This window comes from Geotrypetes seraphini, chromosome 8 (genome assembly GCF_902459505.1).
Source record: "Geotrypetes seraphini chromosome 8, aGeoSer1.1, whole genome shotgun sequence".
Classification (NCBI taxonomy): Eukaryota; Metazoa; Chordata; class Amphibia; order Gymnophiona; family Dermophiidae; genus Geotrypetes; species Geotrypetes seraphini.
This window is the reverse complement of record NC_047091.1, coordinates 36,143,503-36,166,385: the sequence shown is the minus strand read 5'-3', so window position 1 is coordinate 36,166,385 and position 22,883 is coordinate 36,143,503. Positions and strand designations below refer to the sequence as shown.

Below are 22,883 nucleotides of genomic sequence, written 5' to 3'. Positions count from 1 at the left end.
ATCATTCAGAAAACTACTAAAAACGTACCTTTTCAGCAAACACGACCCTTAATAATCCATTCACCTCACATGACACTTACCCCACCCCTGCCCCCTTCCTCCTTCACCAGTCCCTCCCTCCCCCATTCTCTACCTCCCCTACCTAGCTCGATCAAACCTGCAATTTCTGTAATATTGTTGTAAACCTGCCCTCTTTGCAGACAGTTAAGAATCGCTGTAATTTCACGGCTGACTGCGGCAAATCACTGTAATTTATCGTAATTCAGCCTGCAATTTGCTGTTAAAAATACTTCTAATTATGCTGTAAATCTGCTTCTAATTTTGTAAACCTTCTTCTAATTTTGTTGTAAATCTGCTATTCAATGCAGATCATTTGCTAATTGATGTAAACCGCCTAGAACTCACTGGGTATGGCGGTATATAAGAATAAAGAATAATAATAATAATAATAATAATATTATGAAGTATATGTTAGTATTAGACCAATAATCTCTTTACAGTGTATATGGGGCCGCAATATATAAACAGGCACCATATAGCTTTACAGTATTAGAGATTTAAAAAGAGTACAGAGAATAGTTAGTGATTTAGAGAGAAGTGAATAAAAACTACACTAACAATTGGTTAAGATTTATCAAGTTTCATACAAACAGAACACAGAATACAGTACACCTTCGCCTAGTATGGAATATGTAATCACAAACTAACCTCTCCCCCTTTTACAAAACTGTAGTATGGTTTTTAGCCACGGCCAGAGCTAAAAAATGCTCTACAGTTTTGTAAAAGGGGGGATAAAATAGAAATACATAGACAAAGATTAAATAAAACCACCAAGAAGCTGAACTCTGCATACAACGCAACACCACAGAAACAGCGATGCATGTCCCCTAAAGCATAAAAATAAATAAATATAATTTTTTTCTACCTTTGACTTCTCTGGTTTCTGTTCTCCTCATCTTCTTATCACTCTCTTCCTTTCATCTTCTGTCCTTCTGTGCCTCTTCCAGAAATTGACTGCCCCTCCCTTCCATCTCTTCCCCCCCCCCATTTGTGTGGCATCCATCATCTTCTCTTCCCTCCTCCAATGGTCTGGCATCTCTCTCCTCTCCTTCCCTCTCCCACACCCCCATGGTCGGGCATTTCACTCTCTCCTCTCCCTTCCTCCCACTTCAATCAGCAACTACCCCCTTTCTCGCCCTCCAACCCAATTCCATCCAGGATCATCTCTTCTTCCCCTCCCCCCATTTGTGTGGCATCCATCATCTTCTCTTCTCTCCTCCAATGGTCTGGCATCTTTCTCCCCTCCTTCAATCTCCCACACCCCCATGGTCGGGCATTTCACTCTCTCCTCTCCCTTCCTCCCACTTCCATCAGCAACTGCTCTCTTTCTCGCCCTCCAACCCAATTCCAAATCCATCCAGGATCCTTCTACCTTATGTCTCTCTCCCCTTTCCTTGCACCCCAATTCCATCAGCATCTGCCACCTTTCTTTCCCTTCAACCCAATTCCATCCAGTATCCTTCCTCTTATATCTCTCCCCTTCCTCTGCACACCAATTCCATTAGCCCCTTTCTCTCCTTCCACCACCCTTCCATACCACCCTGCCCCCTTTCTCTTCCTCCACCACCCTTCCATACCATCCTTCTCACAGCCCTTCCATACCACCCTGCCCCCTTTGTCTCCCTCCACCACCCTTCCATGCTCCTTTCTCTCTCCCCCTCCAAACATTGCAGCTGATGGCTCTGCCCACTGATGGCAACTGGTTACCCCCCATGGCAACACCCCTCCACCGCAGCAACGGCAACGTGCCCCCCCGCAGCAATGGCAACGGGTCCCCCCCCCCGCAGCAACGGCAACAGGCCCCCCCTCCCCGCAGCAACAGCAACACAGCCGAATCTGTTACAGGAAAGTCCCGCTATGACTGATTCTGCTGGTCCATCCCCCTCCAACATCACTTTTTCCAGAGCAAGTAAGTGACGTTGGAGGGGGATGGACCAGCAGAAGCAGTCATCGCGGGATCTTCCAGTAACAGATCTGGCCATGTTGCTGTTGCTGAGGGCGGGGGCGGTCCGTTGCCATTGCTGCAGGGGGTCTTGTTGCCATTGCTGCGGTGGGGGGGGCCCGTTGCCGTTGCCATTTAAAAAAATAGCAAGGTTAGTCATCCTCCTTCAGCGGGCCCCCCTCACAGTTTCGGGCCCTAGGCAAGTGCGTACCGGGCCTATTGATTAATCCGGCCCTGATGATATGATGCGTGCATACTGTATGCACTCATATTGCAAGACGTTGCTTGTTTAGAACAGTCACTAATCACTACACTCTTGCAGTGTCAGAGAGAAAAGAACCATTGGCTCAGTTGTGATGTGTGTATACTGTATGTCACAGGTGTCAAAGTCGGTCCTCAAGGGCTACAATCCAATTGGATTTTCAGGATTTCCCCAATGAATATGCATGAGATCTATTAGCATACAATGAAAGCAGTGCATGCAAATAGATCTCATTCATATTCTTTGGAGAAATTCTGAAAATCCAACTGGATTGCTGCCCTCGAGGAGGACATTGCTTGTATATCAAGTTAAAATTTAATCAAATGTTTTGCTTGTCTTGCAAAACACTTGCAAACCAAGTTACTTGCAAACCAAGGTTTTACTGTACTTTTGATTTGTAAAATCATGCATTTAGTCCCTTTGTTACCTGGACAGATTTTCTGTTGTTCTCAATATCGAATCTCTTTTGTATTGTAATTTATAGATTTTGCTTCCCTGATGAACTGATCTGTAAAAACAACCCACTTTTAGCATCTCCCCTCTGCAGGTGCTGTGGCTGTTGCTGAGTTCATCGCTGAGTCTCCACGACTGCTCCGATTAGACCTCCGAGAAAATGAGATCAAGACAGGTGGACTGATGGCCCTTTCGTTGGCTTTAAAAGTGAACCACTCACTACTTCGCCTTGATCTAGACAGGGAGCCCAAAAAGGAAGCGGTAAGTGGAATGCTTTTTTTAAAAAAAAAACTTGTAAGAGCCCTATCTTCTGCTGATGCCTTTGTATGAACCACTGGGAAATTATGTTTCACTCCAGAAGACTTGAATATGAATGTCCTTTGGGTTTCTGCCAGTTACTTGTGACCTGGATTGGCCACTGTGGAAACAGGACCATTGACACAGTTGGTACATCTTCCAATAAAATTACAATTGCTTCATTACGATCCAATGTCAATTTGCATACTCCAGCAATCTATTGGTTTTAAATCACATGGTTTCTCTAGCTACAATAATGATTCAGTTATCACATGCTACCGAATCATAAGACATCCCTATGCCATACTGGTAAACAGCTAATTTGTGCCTCCCCAAGCAGTTGTTGAAGGAACAGTACAAATCTGTTAGTTCCTATGTCAATGTGACCCCTTAGCTTATGACCCCTAGCTAAAATTTGACTGTCATGTTTGGTATATCACACATACTTTCCAGACATTAAACCAAAATATTTTCTCTCTGTTCAGTGGTAAAAGAAAAATATGTACTCTGCGTGCTGTCTATTCTATGCTGTGTCACAAATCTCAAGCATTTCTATCATTGAGCTACATATTTTTATATATACTGTGACGGGGCCAAGGGTAAGCCTAGCGTTGGCAACCTGGCTCCCCCCTCCCCCCCAGGTGCAAGAATAGTGCTCTTTGGAGGATCACTCTGGAGTTAGCACAGAGGAAAAAAAACTCTTCGCCGATAATTTACAGTTCCAAGTTTTATTATCCAGTTCACCTTGCACTGGTTCTAATACAGCCACACTGGCTGATGATGCTTGGAAGGAAATGTATCACAAACAAAGTTCTCTTTTACAGCAACTGCTTGCATCAATCAGGAAAGAAAAAAAAACAAAACAAAAACATTTCCCTTTCTCACAGTTTTGCTGCCACAGTGTGCGCAGTTCTGGGCAGCATTCTAGTTTCAAGAACTTATATACAAGAGCCCCTGAGGACCAGCCGGCCCTGGACTTTCATCTCTACTCCTTTTAGGCTTGGCACACTGCTGTGCTTAGCCCACTATTTTTCAGGAAGTTCTCCCCACCTGACTACCTGAATTATAAATACCCACTGTCCCTTCTTATTTCTGGGCGGTGGGCTGGAACCATCCATCCTTGTTATAATGATCTAAGATTCATAGTAACATAGTAGATGACGGCAGATAAAGACTCGAATGGTCCATCCAGTCTGCCCAATCTGATTCAATTTAAATTTTTTTCTTCTTAACTATTTCTGGGCAAGAATCCAAAGCTCTACCCGGTACTGTGCTTGGGTTCCAACTGCCGAAATCTCCATCAAAACCTACTCCAGCCCCCGTCAAAACCTACTCCAGCCCATCTACACCCTCCCAGCCATTGAAGCCCTCTCCAGCCCATCCTCCCCCAAATGGCCATATACAGACACAGACCGTGCAAGTCTGCCCAGTACTGGCCTTAGTTCAATATTTAATATTATTTTCTGATTCTAGATCCTCTGTGTTCATCCGATGCTTCTTTGAACTCAGGCACCGTTTTCCTCTCCACCACCTCTCTCAGGAGCGCATTCCAGGCATCCACCACCCTCTCCATAAAGTAGAATTTCCTAACATTGCTCTTGAATCTACCACCCCTCAACCTCATATTATGTCCTCTGGTTTTACCATTTTCCTTTCTCTAGAAAATATTTTGTTCTACGTTAATACCCTTCAAGTATTTGAACGTCTGAATCATATCTCCCCTGTCCCTCCTTTCCTCTAGGGTATACATGATACAATTATCAAAGACTGCCTTCCCCCAGGTTTCAAGATTCTATCCCTTGCCAGAACCTGGGGAAGGGGAGGAGGATTAGCAATAATATTTAGAGACCACCTAAATTGCACTTTACTGAGCTCCAAATCCTCCCCCAACTTAGAAATATTATCTATCTCACTAACTTCAAAGTCCCTAGCCTCCCCCCTGACTATCACTCACCAAAAAAATGGAACCTAGCCAAAGAAGACTTTGCTGAATTCCTACTGACTAACACATTAGCAAGCCCTTACAACCTATTATGTGGGGATATCAACATTCACCTAGAGCTAACAGACCAACCAGAAACATCTGACTTTTTGTCACTTATCTCCCAACTCGGATACTTCAAACCCCCTCCAGTCAAAACCCACCAAAGAGGCCATCAGCTAGACCTGGTGACATTCTCCACCAATATGCCAACCCACCAGTGTTCCCGCTAAGCTGCGTTGGCCTGCGCTCGCGCACAAAATATTACATCGCAGCGCAAAGTTTCTCTTCACAGCGCACACACGCGTCGGTAAGGTAAGGGGACGCATTGGGGGGATTGCACTTCCCCACAATTGCCATGCTTCGGTTCCTCTTCTTCCTTCCTTCCTCCCCCCCCCCCCCCCCGCGGGACCCTGCGGCACCATCAACTCTTACTCCCTCTAATGTCGGCCCTGCAGCTCCAGACTTCCTCGCACCTTCTCCCCTCCCCCTTTGGATCGCTATTATTTTAAATGTTATAGCCGCGGAGCTGTATCCATCAGTGGAGATGTCTAACCTCGGCCTGCCCCGGAACTCTTACTGCAACAGTGACTTCCTGTTCCTGCCTAGACGGGCGTCTGCTGCAGTAAGAGTTCCGGGGCAGGCCGAGGTTAGACATCTCCACTGATGGATACAGCTCCGCGGCTATAACATTTAAAATAATAGCGATCCAAAGGGGGAGGGGAGAAGGTGCGAGGAAGTCTGGAGCTGCAGGGCCGACATTAGAGGGAGTAAGAGTTGATGGTGCCGCAGGGTCCCGCGGGGGGGGGGGAGGAAGGAAGGAAGAAGAGGAACCGAAGCATGGCAATTGTGGGGAAGTGCAGAGCTGCAGGGAAGAGTGTTGCGGTACCCAGCTGGAGGGAGAAGGAAGATGAGGGAGGGAATTAAAGGAGATGCCAGGGCTTGGAGCGTAGGAGGAAGGTATGCCAGTCTAAGGGAAAAGGAAGGGGGAGATGTGAGAGCATGGAGGGGGAGCGAAAGATGGAAGAAAAGGAAAGGAGAGAGATGCCAGAGAATCAGGGAAGGGGAGATACCAGACTATGAGGAGAGGTGTGGGAGAGGGAAGGCGAGGAGAGAGATGCCAGACCAATGGGGTGAAAGGAGAGATGGAAGGGGGAGGCATACAGTTTCTGGAAGGGGCATAGAAGGAGAGAAGATGCCATATAGGGGAAGAGAGACGGCAGACAGTGGATGGAAGGAAGAGAGTTACAAGAAGATGAGGAAAGGAGAAACCACAGAAGACAAAGGTAGAAAAAAATTTCTATTTATTTATTGCTTTAGGAGACATGTGTCACTGTTTCTGTGAAGCATTGTATGCAGAGTCCAGCTTCTTGCTGGTTCAATTTAACCTTTGTCTATGTATTTTTATTTTATCCCCCCTTTTACAAAACTGTGAAGCGTTTTTAGCACCAGCCTTGGTGGTAGCAGCTCTGATGCTCAGAATTTTATGAGCATCAGAGCTGTTACCTCCGTAGCTAAAATCCACACTACAGTTTTGTAAAAGAGGGAGGGGTTAGTTTGTGATTACATATTCCTTACTAGGCGAAGGTGTTTTCTGTGTTCTGTGTGTTCGAAAGACATGGTTTTCTGTTAGGATTGACGGTGTAGGATTGATCTGTGCTGGTCTGGCTTGTTTAGTTTTACAATGGGTGTATTGATGTACTGCTCACTGCAATATGTAAGATGCTGCCTTTTCCTAGGTACTCATGTGTGACGTGTGGTTTGTTACTAAAAATCATGTTTTTCTTACAGATGGGGGGGGGTGCCAAAAAATGATGGGCCCCGGATGTTACATATGCTAGGTACGCCACTGTATGTAAAGATACCAGAAAGCTGGCGTAGCAAAAACTTCTAAGTTTTGAGTATTTAACCCTCCCACAATCTCACGGGCACTCGTTTCAAGTTTATTGAGATTTTGATTTAAACGCAATATCAAATATTTTCAATGCGTATAACAAAAATAAATTTGGGGAAATAAATAAAACCATTTGAACCAGTGTTCCCGCTAAGCTGCGCTGGCGTGCGCTGGCGCACAAAATATTACATCGCAGCGCACACGTTTCTCGTCACAGCGCACGATCGGAAGAGGCGTACGGCAGATGGCAGGGCGGCGAGAGGAGAATCGGGCGAGTTGGCTCATAACTTGCTGGCGCCCGATATTTTTGGCTCACGGTGAAAAAAGTTTGCTCACAACACCCGCCCGCTTAGAGGGAACACTGCAACCCACCCCAAATTCTATTGGAAACATGATAACTGGACAGACTCCCTATGGTCCGATCATAGACTCTGTAACTTCTCCATTAACTGCCAACAACACTCTTACAAAAACAACAAAACAAGAATCAATAAAACTCACACTACTAGAGGGAAGATCGACCCTGTAGAATTCTGGTCCAATTATGAGACTATCACAAATCAAAACGAAGAAACAGATCTATTCATGACCTCCTGGATAAAAGACAGCACTAACATCCTAGATGAAATAGCCCCCTTAAAATCCCGCAGAATCAGAATTACAAATCTAGAGGGCTGGTTTGACTCAGCTGCTACTAATAAAAAGGGAAATCAGAAAGACTATGGATTAAATCCGGTACTCAGGAGCACAGAGTTGCCTGGAGACTAAAACTCAAAAACTACAAAAACCTCACCAAGGAAAAATGAAAAAACTTCTATGCCCACAAAATTGGTAACGTCTCTACCAACAGTAGAAACCTTTTTAAACTGGTCAACGACCTCTACAACCTTGAGACACTCATTGACAACCACGAAGAACCCACGTTATCCGCCAACACCCTAGCAGATTTCTTTATCTCCAAAATGCAAAAACTAAGATCATAAATAACAGCCTCAGCCAATCCCCACGGGTACTTTCCTATTCTCATAGACACCGACACATCTAAACCTGACTCTGGGTCCAGAATGAACCTAAGCTGGAACCACTTCAAAACCATCGACTGGCAAACCTTCAGCAAATATTACAATAAATATACCAACTCCTTCTGCAGACTGGACACCTGCCCCCAAACATCATGAAAACTGCACCAACTCACTTCAAAGCCAATATGTTGGCATGGGTAAACCTTTCACTATCCACAGGAAATTTCCCGGCAGAACAAGGCCTTATTATGATAACTCCTATTATAAAAAACACAAAAGAACCACTCAACACCCCGTCTAACTACAGACCTATCGCGAGTATCCCGCTGTTCACCAAAATAGCAGAAGGGGTGGTAAATGCCGAACTCACCACATATCTAGAAAAATTCAATATCTTAAATGATAACCAATCAGGCTTCCGCCCGGACCACAGCACCGAAACCATTATAGCCTCTCTACTCGACCACCTGCACTCACTCTTCAGCCAGGGTACTAGTGCCCTGATCGTACAACTTGACCTGAGCAGTGCATTCGACCTTGTCGACCACTCCATCCTCCTAGACTGCCTTGCCTACATCGGTATCTCTGGCCAGGTCCTCAGTTGGTTCCACGGGTTCCTAAAAAATAGATCATACAGGGTATTCAAGAATGACTCTCTCTCATACAGCTGGGATAATGCCTGTGGTGTTCCGCAAGGCTCCCCCTTCTCCCCCACCCTGTTTAACATCTACCTCGCCTCCCTGGGAAACCTCCTGCAAAGCCTCAAGCTCAAATTCTTCATCTACGCAGATGACATTGCAATAGTCATCCCACTAACCAGTTTCACACCAGAGTTGCTCACCTCTCTTTCAAGCTCACTTACTCAGATAGAATTCTGGATGCTATCATACAGACTAAAATTAAACCCTGACAAAACCAAATTCTTCCTAGCTACCCCAAACGACAAAATCAAAGACACCACAATTCAAGTGAAAGGAACGGCTTTCCCCCTCGAACAATCCTTAAAAGTACTGGGAGTCACCCTAGACAAACATCTATCCCTTGAAAAACATACTGATATTACAGTCAGGAAATGCATCTCGGTGCTCTGGAAACTACGCACCATAAAAAAATACTTTGACGACACCTCATTCCGCCTTTAAGTACAATCCTCCATTCTCAGCATCCTTGACTACTGCAATATCATCTACTTGGGCTCCACGAAGAAAACCATCAGAAGACTGAAACTGATCCAGAACACCGCCGTACGCCGGCTTGAACAAATGGGAACGCATCACCCCTTTCTACCACAAACTACATTGGCTACCTTTTGAATCTAGAATCCTATTCAAGTTTGTGTGTTTTTGCTACAAAACTTTATTTGATCTATCTCTGAGCTACCTCATCCCTCATTTCAACCTGAACTGCAACAAAAAGAACTCCCGCAGAATCAATCTATTCGCCTTCCCCTCCCCAAAACTGTGTCACCTCAAAAGGTTCTTCGACAAAACCTTCGCCTTCCAGGCGGCCAAACAGAACCCATGGCTAGCCTAAATTATGCTCGAGGCCCCCACCTACCTTGATTTCAGAAAACTACTCAAAACTCATTTATTCAACGGACAGAATCCCTTCTTCCACTTCTCTCACCCCTCCCACCAACGATCTGAACTCTCCCTTTACTCCTTCTTATTGTTCTCTCCCAACCTGCTAACTCCAATGACTTGTACAACCCCTTCATGCTTACCTCAACGACTTCGTTGCTAGTAAATCTGATTAATTGTAATTCTTGTAAATCTGTTTAATTGACGTGAACCGCCTAGAACTCCCTGGGTATGGCGGTATACAAAAATAAAGTTATTATTATTATTATTCAGGGCTTCCAGTCTCTCCTCATACATCTTCTTGCGCAAGCCTCCTATCATTTTCATCACCCTCCTCTGGACCGCTTCAAGACTTCTTACGTCCTTCGCCAGATAAGGTCTCCAAAACTGAACACAATAGTCCAAGTGGGACTTCTACTGGCTAGGCCTCTCTTTATACAGCCCAGCATCCTTCTGGCAGCAGCCACTGCCTTGTCACACTGTTTTATTGCCTTTAGATCTTCGGACACTATTACCCCAAGGTCCCTCTCCCCATCCCCAAATGCATTACTCTGCATTTCTTTGCATTGAATTTTAGTTGCCAGGCATTAAACCATTCCTCTAACTTTTGCAGATCCTTTTTCATATTTTCCACTCCCACTTCGGTGTCTACTCTGTTACAAATCTTAGTATCATCCGCAAAAAGGCAGCCTTTTCCTTCTAACCCTTCAGCAATGTCACTCACAAACATATTGAACAGGCCCAAGCACCGAACCCTGAGGAACTCCACTACTCACCTTTCCTTCCTCTGAGCGACTTCCATTAACCACCACCCTCTGGCATCTATCCGACAGCCAGTTTCTAACCCAGTTCACCACTTTGAGTCCTAACTTCAGCCCTTCAAGTTTGTTCAACAGCCTCCTATGAGGAACCGTATCAAAGGCTTTGCTGAAATCTAAGTAAATTACATCTAGTATATGTCCTCGATCCAGCTCTCTGGTCACCCAATCAAAAAATTCAATCAGGTTTGTTTAGCACGATTTACCCTTTGTAAAACATGTTGCCTCGGATCCTGTAACCCATTAGATTAAAGGAAGTACATTATCCTTTCTTTCAGCAACACTTCCATTATTTTTCCAACAACCGAAGTGAGGCTTACCGGACTATAGTTTCCTGCTTCATCCCTGTGACCACTTTTATGACTAGGGACCACATCCGCTCTCCTCCAATCTTCGGGATCCACTTCCGTCTCCAGAGATTTGTTGAATAAGTCTTTAATAGGACCTGCCAGAACCTCTCTGAGCTCCCTCTGTATCCTGGGATGGATCCCGTCTGGTCCCATCACTATGTCCACCTTCAGTTTTTCAAGTTGCTCATAAACATTGTCCTCCGTGAACGGCGCAGAATCTACTCCATTTTCTCGTGTAACTTTACCAGACAATCTCGGAAGAGAACATGGGTTGGGGAATGGGAAGGAAGGATGTCACTCGAGGGAAGAGGCAAGGGGAGAAAGAGAAAGTGTGGATGAGGCAGAAAGGGTTGGACTCATGGAGAGGCCGAGATGGATGGGGAGGACAGAAAGGAGGGAAGGAGAAATATCACACTTGGGGGAGAGGGCAGAGAGTGAAAGGTTGGACTCATGGAGGGAGAGAGAGATGTTGGTTAGGGGAGTGAAGGAGGACCAGAGGAGAAGCATGCAGAAGTTAGAGAGAAAAAAATGTTAGACTGGTGGAAAGGAGAGAGAAATGTTGGACTGGGAGGAGGGCCAAAAAGGAGGAAGGGAGATGGACTGCAGGAGGGCAGAAAGGAGGAAGGGAAAGAAAAATGTTACACTGGTGGGGGGGAAGATATAACTAAAGGAAAGGAGAGATAACAGACCAGGAAATGGAAGGGAAGGAAGGGAGTCTGGTAGTGCTATAGAAATAATAATATTAGTAGTATTAGAGAGAGATGCCATATTATGGTAAGGAGAGGAGCGCGATGCCAGACTGGGAAGGGAGGAAAGGAAGGAGAGAGATGTCGGACCACTGGGGGTAGAGAGAAGGAGAGACATGTCAGACCATGGAAATAAAGAGGGGAAGGAGAGAGAGATAGGAAGGGAATATAAAACATGGAAAGTAGATTTTGAGAAGAAAGCAGACAAACTGAATGCTAACTTAAAGCCAAAGATGGATGCAAGGCAGAAAGTGAAGACGGAGAGAAAAACAGGATAAGAAGGCACTGGAAACATAGTTAAAAGCACAGAAAAATAAAGTCACCAGACAACAAAGGTAGGGAAAATGATTTTATTTTCAATTGAAATGTATCAGTTTTGAGAATTTATATCTGCTGTGTACATTGTGTGTATATGAGAAATGAATGGTAAAAATTGCATTGCAATTAGTAAAGGGAGCAGGATCTGGGGAAGAGCTTGGGTGGGTCTAGGGTGGAGCTTGGGAATTCAGTGGTTAAGAGTACTCAGTTGATATTTGTTAGACTTCCCTGCTGGCACGCCCTACTGGCATTTCAGGGTTTGTTGTGAGGGCCTCTGCGCATGCGTGGATGTCAACGTGATGATGTCATGCATGTGCGTGATGTCATCACGGCGACGTCCGTGAACTTCTGGGTGTCTCAAGTCGTGACCTTTAGTGTGTCCCAGCTTGAGAAAGTTTGAGAGACACTGCCTTAGATGAAAGGAGGGACAGGGGAGATATGATTCAGATGTTTAAATACTTGAAAGCTATTAACGTAGAACAAAATCTTTTCCATACAAAAGAAAATGGTAAAACCAGAGGACATAATTTGAGGTTGAGGTGTGGTAGAATCAAGAGCAATATAAGGAAATTCTACTTTACGGAGAGGGTGGTGGATGCCTGGAATGCGCTCCCGAGAGAGGTGGTGAAGAGGAAAATGGTGACTGAGTTCAAAGAAGCGTGGGATGAACACAGAAGATCTAGAATCAGAAAATAATAGTAAATATTGAAGAACTAAGGACAGTATTGGGCAGACTTGCACAGTCTGTGTCTGTATATGGCCATTTGGTTGAGGATGGGCTGGGGAGAGCTTCAATGGCTAGGATGGTGTAGAGGGGCTGGAGCGAGCTTTGATGGAGACTTCAGTAGTTGGAACCTAAGCACAGTACTGGGCAGAGCTTTGGATTCTTGCTCAGAAATAGCTAAGAAAATTTTTTTTTTAAGATTGAATCAGGTTGGGCAGACTGGATGGACCATTCGGGTCTTTATCTGGTGTCAGCTACTATGTTACTATGACTCACCTCATATGCACGAGTGCCTTCCCGTCTGACTTAGGCGTGTGTCTTCTCGGTTTTATGCGGAGCTATGAAGTTGTGTATGAAATATTCTGCATTTTATTTTTGCCTTCCTGCTCACAAAATTTCAGATTTTTTTCTTTCTTCTGTTTTTTTTTTTCCTTCTTTAATAAATCATAAATCGTTTTTTAAAAAATACTTTACTTTTATTTTTACTTTTAGCTGTTTTTTGACAGCGGGGCCTTTGCCTCAACCCCCGGGTTTCAATTTGGCTGAGGCGGTTTTCCCTCCCATGTCCCGCCCATTACCCAGCTTTAAAAAGTGCAGCAGGTGCCAGCGCACTATTTCTTTAACTGATCCCCACAAGTAGTGTATCCAGTGCTGGTCCAGACCACCGCGTAGAGTCATGTTCGCACTGCTTTACACTTCAGAAGCATTCCATAAAAAGCCGCCTTCTCCAACAAAAACTTCGACACTGTCCAAGCCCTCGACATCAAGGCGTCACCATCTATCTGAGGTACCTGCTTCCATGGCGATGTTGTAGACTATAGCTCTGTTAGGTAAGCCATTTAAAAAGTCACCAGCTTCCCAGACCTCTAAGGTACAGAGTCTAGTCATACCGGCCAAACAGAGACCATTGATGTGCTCGCTTCAACTTCAAGGGGTGCATCTTCATCCATGTCATCCTCTCTGGAGCGAGCCACAGCACCATTGATACTGGCGTCCAAGCCACAGGTATCAGTGCAAGACTTCAAAGAGAAGCTCAATGCTCTCTTTAAATTGGAGCATGTTCCAGTTGATCACTCCCATGTCAGCTCCTCCAGTACCAGCTCAGCCTGAGCGTCACTCCATATGAGATGCAGGTACCATCTTCTCGGCACTGATCATTGTCATCAAGCCATGCTTCTCGACACCAGTCTTCAGTGCACCGGTCTCCATCACCGAAGCATCGCTCCTCCAGGCAGCAGTCTCCTTCACTGAAGCGTCACTCCTCCAAGCATTGGACAGCTTCACCAAAACATCGTTCTTCAAGGCATTGATCACCTTCTCCAGAACGTATGTATAAGAAGCGTCAGTCTTCAGGGCATAGATCTAGTCATTCATCTCCACATCTTCCATCTACCAAATCTGGCAAACATTCTTCTAAGTCCAAGCATATTTCTCCAGCACGCTCGGACAAGCGCAGGAAGTCTGTTTCACCTGCTTCATCAGGTCAGTACCGCCCAAAACGTAGGTACCTTTCTCCCTCCATTCCTGTGGATTCAGATAAGAACATTAGAATTGCCGCTGCTGGGTCAGACCAGTGGTCCATCCTGCCCAGCAGTCCGCTCACGCGGCAGCCCTCAGGTCATAGACCAGTGCTCTAAATGAGTCCAGCCTCACCTGCATTCGTTCCAGTTTAGCAGGAACTTGTCCAACTTTGTCTTGAAACCCTGGAGGGTGTTTTCCCCTATAATAGATTCCGGAAGAGCATTCCAGTTTTCCACCACTCTCTGGGTGAAGAAGAATTTCCTTACGTTTGTACAGAATCTATCCCCTTTCCAACTTTAACGAGTGTCTTCTCGTTCTCCCTACCTTGGAGAGGGTGAACAGTCTGTCTTTATCTACTAAGTCCATTCCCTTCAGTATTTTGAACATTTCGATCTAGTCCCCTCTCAGTCTCCTCTTTTCAAGGGAGAAGAGGCCCAGTTTTTCCAATCTGTCACTGTACGGCAACTCCTCCAGTCCCTTAACCATTTTAGTCGCTCTTCTCTGCACCCTTTCAAGTAGTACCGTGTCCTTCTTTGTGTACGGCGACCAGTGCTGGACGCAGTACTCCAGGTGAGGGTGCACCATGGCCAGGTACAGCGGCATGATAACCAGGTTTCAGGTTTATTTAAAAATTTGATATACCGCCTTATCAAAATTCAAAGCGGTTTTATATAATATGAGAACAAAGAATAAAAAGGACAAGTTAAAACAAATTACAATTAATATTACAAACAATCAAAATGCACTGACAAACATTAACATAGATGGAAAAGGGCAGAAATACATTTTAAATAAAGACAAAGAGAGGGAGAAGGATCAAAACAATCCGATCTGTTCGTGATCCCCTTCTTAATCATTCCTAGCATTCTGTTCGCCCTTTTTGCCGTTGCCGCACTTTGTATAGACGGCTTCATCGACTTGTCGATCAGAACTCCCAAGTCTCTTTCCTGGGAGATCTCTCCAAGTACCGCCCCAGACATCCTGTATTCGTGCATGAGATTTTGGTTACCAACATGCATCACTTTACACTTATCTACGTTGAACCTCATTTGCCATGTCGATGCCCATTTCTCAAGCTTAATTATGTCACGGTTCCAGGTGGATCAGGTCTACAAGGATACTGAGGATCGTTGTTTGGCAGTCCGGGGACAAATTCAGGGTACATTCTTACAATTACTCCTTTCAGTTTTGCCCACTGCATTTCCACTCCTTCCAGACCTTCCTATCCAGTCAACAATTCCTTGACGTAATCCCCCATCCGAACAAAGTGTGTTTTTAAAAAATCTAGAACCTTTGCTTTTGAATGAGCACTCTCTATATCCATCTTAATTTTAAACCATACCATGCAGTGATCACTTGATGCCAGATGATCACCCACCATAATATCAGAAACATTTTCCCCGTTTGTAAGCACTAAGTCTAGTATGACTCCATCCTGCGTGAGTTCCAGTATCAACTGCTGGAACAGTTTTTGTTGAGAATCCAGGAGGATCTCCCTACTTTTAGAAGACCCCATGATAGGGATATCCCAATCAGCATCCAGCATGTTAAAATCAACTATTAGTAAATCTTCCTCTTTTTTAGATATATTCTGAATGTCTACTATTAAATCTCTGTCCACTTCTTCCGTCTGTATCATACCAATGTAAATATATTCGCCATTCCCTCTTTCCATATTGATCCACAGTGCCTCTTCGATGTGGACCTAGCACTAAAAAAATTCATTGGCAGGTGGTGTCATATGTTATGTGATGGACAATAGGGATTACCAAGAGATTTTGTTGGGATATAGAGATAGTAACATAGTAACATAGTAGATGACGGCAGATAAAGACCCGAATGGTCCATCCAGTCTGCCCAACCTGATTCAATTTAAAAATTTTTTTTTTTTTTTTTTTTTTTCTTCTTAGCTATTTCTGGGCGAGAATCCAAAGCTTTACCCGGTACTGTGCTTGGGTTCCAACTGCCGAAATCTCTGTTAAGACTTACTCCAGCCCATCTACACCCTCCCAGCCATTGAAGCCCTCCCCTGCCTATCCTCCTCCAAACGGCCATACACAGACACAGACCGTACAAGTCTGCCCAGTAACTGATTTAGAGATGGTTACAAACATATTTTGTCTTGCCCATTGACTGCTATTGTTTTTCCCATTACATTGCATAGAGTTCTTAGCTAAGGTAAGGACTGCTATTTTCACCATTTTGTTGAATACAGTTCTTAGCTAAGGAGTTCTGTTCTGTTCTGTGATTCAGTAAACCTGCTTATCTTCAGAAAAAGTGAAGTTGCTTATCTGTCACAGGTGTTCTCTGAAGACAGTAAGGCCCCGATTATGTAAACTGTGCCTATCATTAGGCGTGCTTTAGGCATCTGATTTAAGTGCATAATGAGCTATTTAAGGGTTTAAACAAGCATTAATTGGGACGTGGACAGAGATAGGCATCCTTTAGGCGTCCTTAGAACACAGACGCGAGATAGGCGCAGATTTAAGGAATAGTCGCGTCTAAGTTTATAGACGTGGGCGTAACATGGGCGTGGTTAAGAATAGGCACCACATAGACGCTAGTTAGGCGGCAGAGGGCGTCTAAACAGTGTGGAAAATGTAGGCGAAGGAAAAGCTGGTTTAAGTGTAGTTTTTGCTTCATTTTAATGGAATTTCAGCTTTCTTAGCTTTCTAGGAAGTTCTTCTTTACCCAGTGTATGGTGGACACCTGGAATGCGCTTCCAGAGGGCGTAATAGGACAGGGTACGGTACTGGAGTTCAAGAAAGGATTGGACAATTTCCTGCTGGAAAAAGGGATAGAGGGGTATAGATAGAGGGCTACTGCACAGGTCCTGGACCTGTTGGGCCGCCGCGTGAGCGGACTTCTGGGCACGATGGACCTCGGGTCTGACCCAGTGGAGGCATTGCTTATGTTCTTAGTCAGAGACTTCCTATAGATACAGATTAGGCATGCTTTCAGCTTTCGCAATGATATTTCCTATAGTGAGTTTGAATATGGGTTTTTTTCTTCTTTCTCCCTCCTAATAGATTTAATAAGCCACCATATCTATAGATCAAAAATCATGGCACACACCATATCTATAGAGCACATCAATATAAACATATTGCATGGAAAACATAGTATTTTTCTGCCCAAACAGTAATATGATTTATTCATTACACCACCTTTGGCTTTCCTGCTTAAAAAGAACCCCCTTTTTTCTCAACAAACAGTGCTGCAATCAGCTCTTTCTTGAAAGCAAAGAAAGAACATGAAAAGCATATCATTATTGCACACATTTCTTCATTTTTCAGCGCTTAAAAGAGAAAAACCAAATACAGACCTTAACATGCATTTTCCCTCATTGCAAAATGGGGGAAATTAGCTTCACAAAGCTGACGTCATTGTGAGATCATCAAGCTGCACCTTCAAGGTAGTATGCCACAATTAAAAGATGCGCTGGGTGTTGAACTCACAAACTCTGTATGATCAGCACAGGACTTTAACCCATAGAGTTACATCAGCTTCTATTCAGATGGATCTCGGTGCCCTTTCATATAATAGTTGACTGGCCTGCCTATGTATCATCTGATTAGCTATCATATCACAATCACCACAAAGAAAGCATTTCTGACTCGCCAGGTTAATGCGCCTTGTTGCACTCTGTCCATCTCAAACTTCCTGATTCAAATCCCACCTTCACTCATTTTAACAGCTTCCTATTAGCTGTCATAAGAGGGTCTAAATGGTGGACTTTGCCGTTTTTAGCAGCACATTTCCCTTTCCAGGCAAACTTATTTTCTCCTTCCCATGGCTAGGACATCCTAAGCTGTCATGGGAGGAAACATCTCTGACAAAAAGATGCCATTTGTGGCTCACCAAGTTAATGCACCTTGTTGCACCTTGTCCATCTTCTGAAGCTCCCCGGTTCAAATCCCACCTTTATCTTTACTCATTTTAAAAGCATCCTAACAGCTCTCATAAGTGGTGGACTTTGCTGTTTTTCATCAGCATTCTGCAGTTTGCAGGCACAGGTGCATCAGATACTTTCATCTTCTCTCTGCTACAAGCCATTGTGGTAGGAATGGATTTCTTTCTATGCAATATCTGCACAGGGTAACAGACAGAAGAGTTTACTAAAACTTCAGAGGGCTTGGACAGGTATTGAAGGAAGGTACATGTTTTTGAGATGTACCCTAGAGACATTCCTGTTGGTATATTCAGCTTGGCTGTTTGTGGTTTCATGTAGAGAATGACACAGGGAAAAAATCTGTCCCCATCACTGCCCCGTCCCCGGCCCACCATCCCCTTCACCGCCCCGTCACCGCCATCCCCTTCACCGCCCCATCACCATCACCGCCATCCCTTTCACCGCCCTGTCACCGTCACCGCCATCCCTTTCACCGCCCCGTCACCATCACTGCCATCCCATTCACCGTCCCGTCACCATCCCCGCTGCATCCATATAAGCCTCAGTACTGCAATATTTAGCTTATTCCTTCCTTATAAATCAAAGTTCTGGCTGCTGAACTAGAGAAAGAGATGTTCAGCTGGCAGGGCTTTGTTTATAAATTTTTATCAACACAACTAATATACTACTTTATCCTAAAGCAAAAAAAAAAGAAAATAAATATAATTTTTTTCTACCTTTGTTGTCTGGTTTCTGTTTTCCTCATCTTCTCATTGAATTCCTTCCATCATTGTGTGTCTTCTCCCTGCGTCTTCTATTTGCTCTGTTACTGTGCCTCTCCTTTCACCCCCTCCCCCCCAAATTGGTCTGGCACCCATCTTCTTCCCTCCGCTCCCCCATAGTCTGACATCTGTCTTCTTCCCTTCCAGTGTCTTCTCCCCACTCTGTCTTCTACATTTCCCTTCAGGGTCTGTTCCTCTCCACCCTCCTTCAATGTCTGTTCTATTTCTTTCCACCACCAGCCTTCCCTCCCTCCTTCACCATCTGTTTCTTTCTACTACCCTTCAGCTCCTCTCGTGTGGCCTATATATCTACCTCCCTCCCTCTTACTTTCGTGGCATGTTACAATGTAATTTGTGCAAGCCGCTGGAGCCTGCAAGCTCGGTCCCCAAACAATCTCGCTTCTGTGTTCCTATTTTCCACATTTCTAATATCTCCCCTATGTATCTGGCATTGCCCCCTCTCCCCGTGTCCATATACCATCCCCATGGCATGTATGTCCCCTTTATGTCTCTGTCCCTATGCCCCCATGCACATAATTTCCCCTCTGTTTCTGTTACCTTCCTGTGTCCGGATTTCCCCTGTCTTCCTCTTCCACACCAATGTGTCTCTTCTCTTCAACCCCATCTAGCTTCTTTCCCCCCTGCTTCCAGCATTTGGCTCACCTACCTGTCCTCCCCTTTCTTTCCTGCTGTGGGTTTCTTTCTCTTCCTCTTCATCCTCTTGGGCCAGAATCTCTTTCCCTCCCACTCCCTCCTTCCTAGTGTGAGCCATTAACACGCGCGATCGCGCGGTCCAGCAGCCCCCTCCCGCCCGATTGCAGTGTTCAGTCAACTCCCTCCCTCCACCTCACCTTAGATGCCGAGTTTGCCGACTTTCTTTTTTGCCCAGCCGCACGCATTCAAAAAGCCGTGCACGCACGGCTGCTCTGTTGTTCAATCTTCTCCTCTGACGCAACCGGAAACAGGAAGTTGCAGGAGAGGAGAAGATTGAATAACTTGAGCAGCCGCGCGTGCGCGGCTCTTTGAAAGTGTGTGGCTGGGCGAAAAAGAAAGCCGACAAACTCTGCATCTAAGGTGAGGTGGAGGGAGGGAGATGGCAGAACGCTACAATCGAGCGGGTGGGGGCTGCTGGACTGAGCGATCCTTGATTGCCTCACTGCAGAGACAAGTCCATTCACCGCTCCACGGGCCTTGTCCTCGCCCCGCAGCGACCACTATTTTTTCTACTTGTGGCTAGTTGCAGGTAACAATCACCGTGTCATTCTCTAGTTTCATGCTTGAGGAGTGTGTGTTGGGGCGGGGGAGGGGGGTTAGGAAGAGAGAACAGGCTGCTTTAAACATCTGAGAATTGCTGCAGATCATTTTAAAGATCAACTCAAATATGTTTAAGCAAAGGAATGGCCAAAGAGTTTGAAAGTTTTCTGGTAGAAAAATGAATATCAAATATTTGCTAACCGCACTCAAGACTTGAACCCCTGACCTATGGAAGATAAAAAGCAGAGCCTTAAGGCATAGAGCTAGAGAGGGAACTGCATTTAGAATTTGGTAACAGAGCCTCTAAAAGCTTTGAGAAGGGAAGGAATTGATTAAAAATCAGGACAGGTGTATTTGCCCAAACCACACCTAAAGCACGCCCAATCAGATTTGAAAATTTTCTGGTGGGAAGTCCAAACGGTGCCTATGATGTCAGATGCTACTTAGGCATGCTTAGTATAAGGAGGTCCATCAGAGCAGTATTTTTTCTTTTAGGACCCCTATTCTGTGTCAATGCTTATTTCAAAGACTTTACTTTTCTTGATTATCTTTTAACCTTTTCATTCCTATATCTGCCACAACTCTCCATTTCATAGGACCATTAGCAGCTATAGTAATTTGCGATTTTGATGTTTGTCTAACCTATTTCATCTTTCCAGGAACAAATCTAGATGAGAATGATATATTATGAGGTATTCAGGAAGCGCCTCAAAACTCACCTGTTCTTGAAATATCTAGACAATTGACCCGCTCCTCTCTTTCGCCTCTTCAACGGTTCTCTTGTCCCATCCCCCTCTTGTTGACCAATCCCCTAACTTCTCTCAACTTGTACTTCATTAATCCTTTGTAAACCGCATAGAACTTAACGGTACTGCGGTATATATAAACTGTTATTATTATTATTATTATTGCTAGCTATTTAAGTGTCTTTATTAGATAAAAGCTCAGGCAGAACTGATTTCTTCTTTTGGACTCCTTTTGGTGATTCTCCATTAACTTTTTCTCCCCCTGATATGTGCCACAATTTTCTCCATTCCACAAGGTCATTAGCAGGTCTGAGAATTAGTGATGATAATAATTGGTTCCAGGAGTCTTGGCTGAAAAAAAACCCCTTGCTGTTTGAAACTTTGGTGCCAGCAAAATGGATATACAAGTTACATGAATATGTGGAACCTATAGCAGTGCTTTTCCTCATAGAGCTAAAGGTAAATCATTTTAGAGTCATAATTGTTAGGTATCCTTATTATAAAAAAAAGAACAGTGTTTCTTTTGCTTCTGTTCATTCTAGCTGTTATTCTGAGACTGTGCTGCATATGTCTTGACCTTTACCCCTTTTCTCCTGATTTCCAGTTCCCAGAGTGGCTAACGACTCCCCTTGTGTTTCCCAGAGGCCAGAGCAGGTCTCTTCAAACTGGATTCAGCACAAGAGTTTACACCTGGACAAAGCTCAAATACTAAAACATACAGAATAGATGAGAATGATGTACTGAAACCTTTGTTTGCCCTTGTGATGAATTATCTACATTTTCACAATACTAACATGTTTCACACTTTTTTTTCCTTCAGAAGGGTGTAGTTATAGATTTTCTGAGAAAACAGTCAATTGGTGAGTTTTACAAAGATGCACTAAATACATGCATGCGCTACACACTAACGGCGCCTAAACGGTGCCGCTTCAGCATGCCATTAGTGTATAGTAAAGGTTAACGCGTGCATTTTATCCTATGCACACGTTAGTAGTTAGTGCATGTGTGGATTTAGCACACCTTTGTAAAAAAACTGCCTAAAACTCACCAATCAACTCTTAATTTGTCTCAATCCATCTTCCTTTTTCTTCAGCCTGCCTTCTCCTACCAGGAGCAGATTCTGGGACTTTACCAATTCTACCATAGTAACAACTTGGACCTATGAGTGCCTTACTCTGCATACCTGTCAGGCATCTCATCGAACTGCAGTTGCTGCTTTCCTGGACTGTGCAATAAAAATCTTATACCATTTTTCACCTTGTGCTTATTTATATTAAGTAGCAGCCGGGCATTAGTGTTTCCTTAATAAGCACCACTTCAGCTCCTTGGTCACATTGACCTTTGTCTTATCTAGTGTTCATGAAGCCCAAGCTGCAAAGGGGGGATGGGAGTGGCAAACAGGGTAGCTGGCATGTCTCCTGCCTCACAGCCTGCAACTAGCATATTTGAGAACATGAGATTAGATGAGAGGTGGAGAGGATGAACCAGGTGCCTTAACTTGGTGGCTTCTTTCAGTCAGTTTCCTACCCTGACAGCTTGAGATATGCTGAACTTCAGCTGATTCGGCATTCTTTGGGTGCCCAAACGACACCTAAACATCACAGTATAATCCAATTAGAATTGCTATGATTTTATGGCTGATTCTGTAGTACAGCGGTTAGAATGAAGGTTGGGATGTGAACCTGGTCTGGGTTTGACTCCCTCATGTCCTTCAGCTGACAAAATGCTCATTTTAATAAAAATGACAAGCTACAGACCAATTGCATCTAATTTTCATCTCAAACAGCACAACATTAGCAATACTAGAAACAATCTATTCCAAAAGTTGAGTTTGCATTTGCTACAAAACAGCAGTATTTTAATCCACATCACATTTATTGAACCCAACTTGAGATTCTGGCTTTTGGGACAATGAAAGCAGCGCTTTAAGCCATTGAGCTACCAGTCTTTTGTCTCAGCTAGCTGTGAGATGATAGCTAATCAGATTTTACCTTAGCAGATCACTAAGCTATGATATGATATGGGAGTCAGAGAAATTGGAGTCGAAGGTGCTGTAGCTCAATGAGTAAAAGTGCTGTACTGATCTTCCAAAGGTTGTGAGTTCAACTCCTGCTCTGTCTTTTACTTGTGCAGGTGCACTTTGATGATGTCACAGTAATATCATCATTGTGCAGCTGCATACCTCCATTTGCAATGAACTAGAAGCCACATTCAGGTCTGTTCTGTGTTTATTCTGTTTTT

General features: G+C 44.4%; 1 protein-coding gene across 3 annotated transcripts in view; it reads left to right on the top strand.

Annotated features, from left to right (window-relative positions):
* Nucleotides 1-22,883, top strand: part of PPP1R37 (protein phosphatase 1 regulatory subunit 37) — a 712,503-nt gene that overhangs the window by 597,852 nt on the left and 91,768 nt on the right. For all 3 annotated transcript variants that reach the window (XR_004540288.1, XM_033954028.1, XM_033954027.1), the window contains exon 10: nucleotides 2,812-2,978. Coding sequence is in view for 2 of the 3 variants with exons in the window: in XM_033954028.1 (XP_033809919.1) it covers nucleotides 2,812-2,978 (167 nt within the window). In the remaining variant the exon portion in view is untranslated. The remainder of the gene's footprint in view (nucleotides 1-2,811; nucleotides 2,979-22,883) is intronic.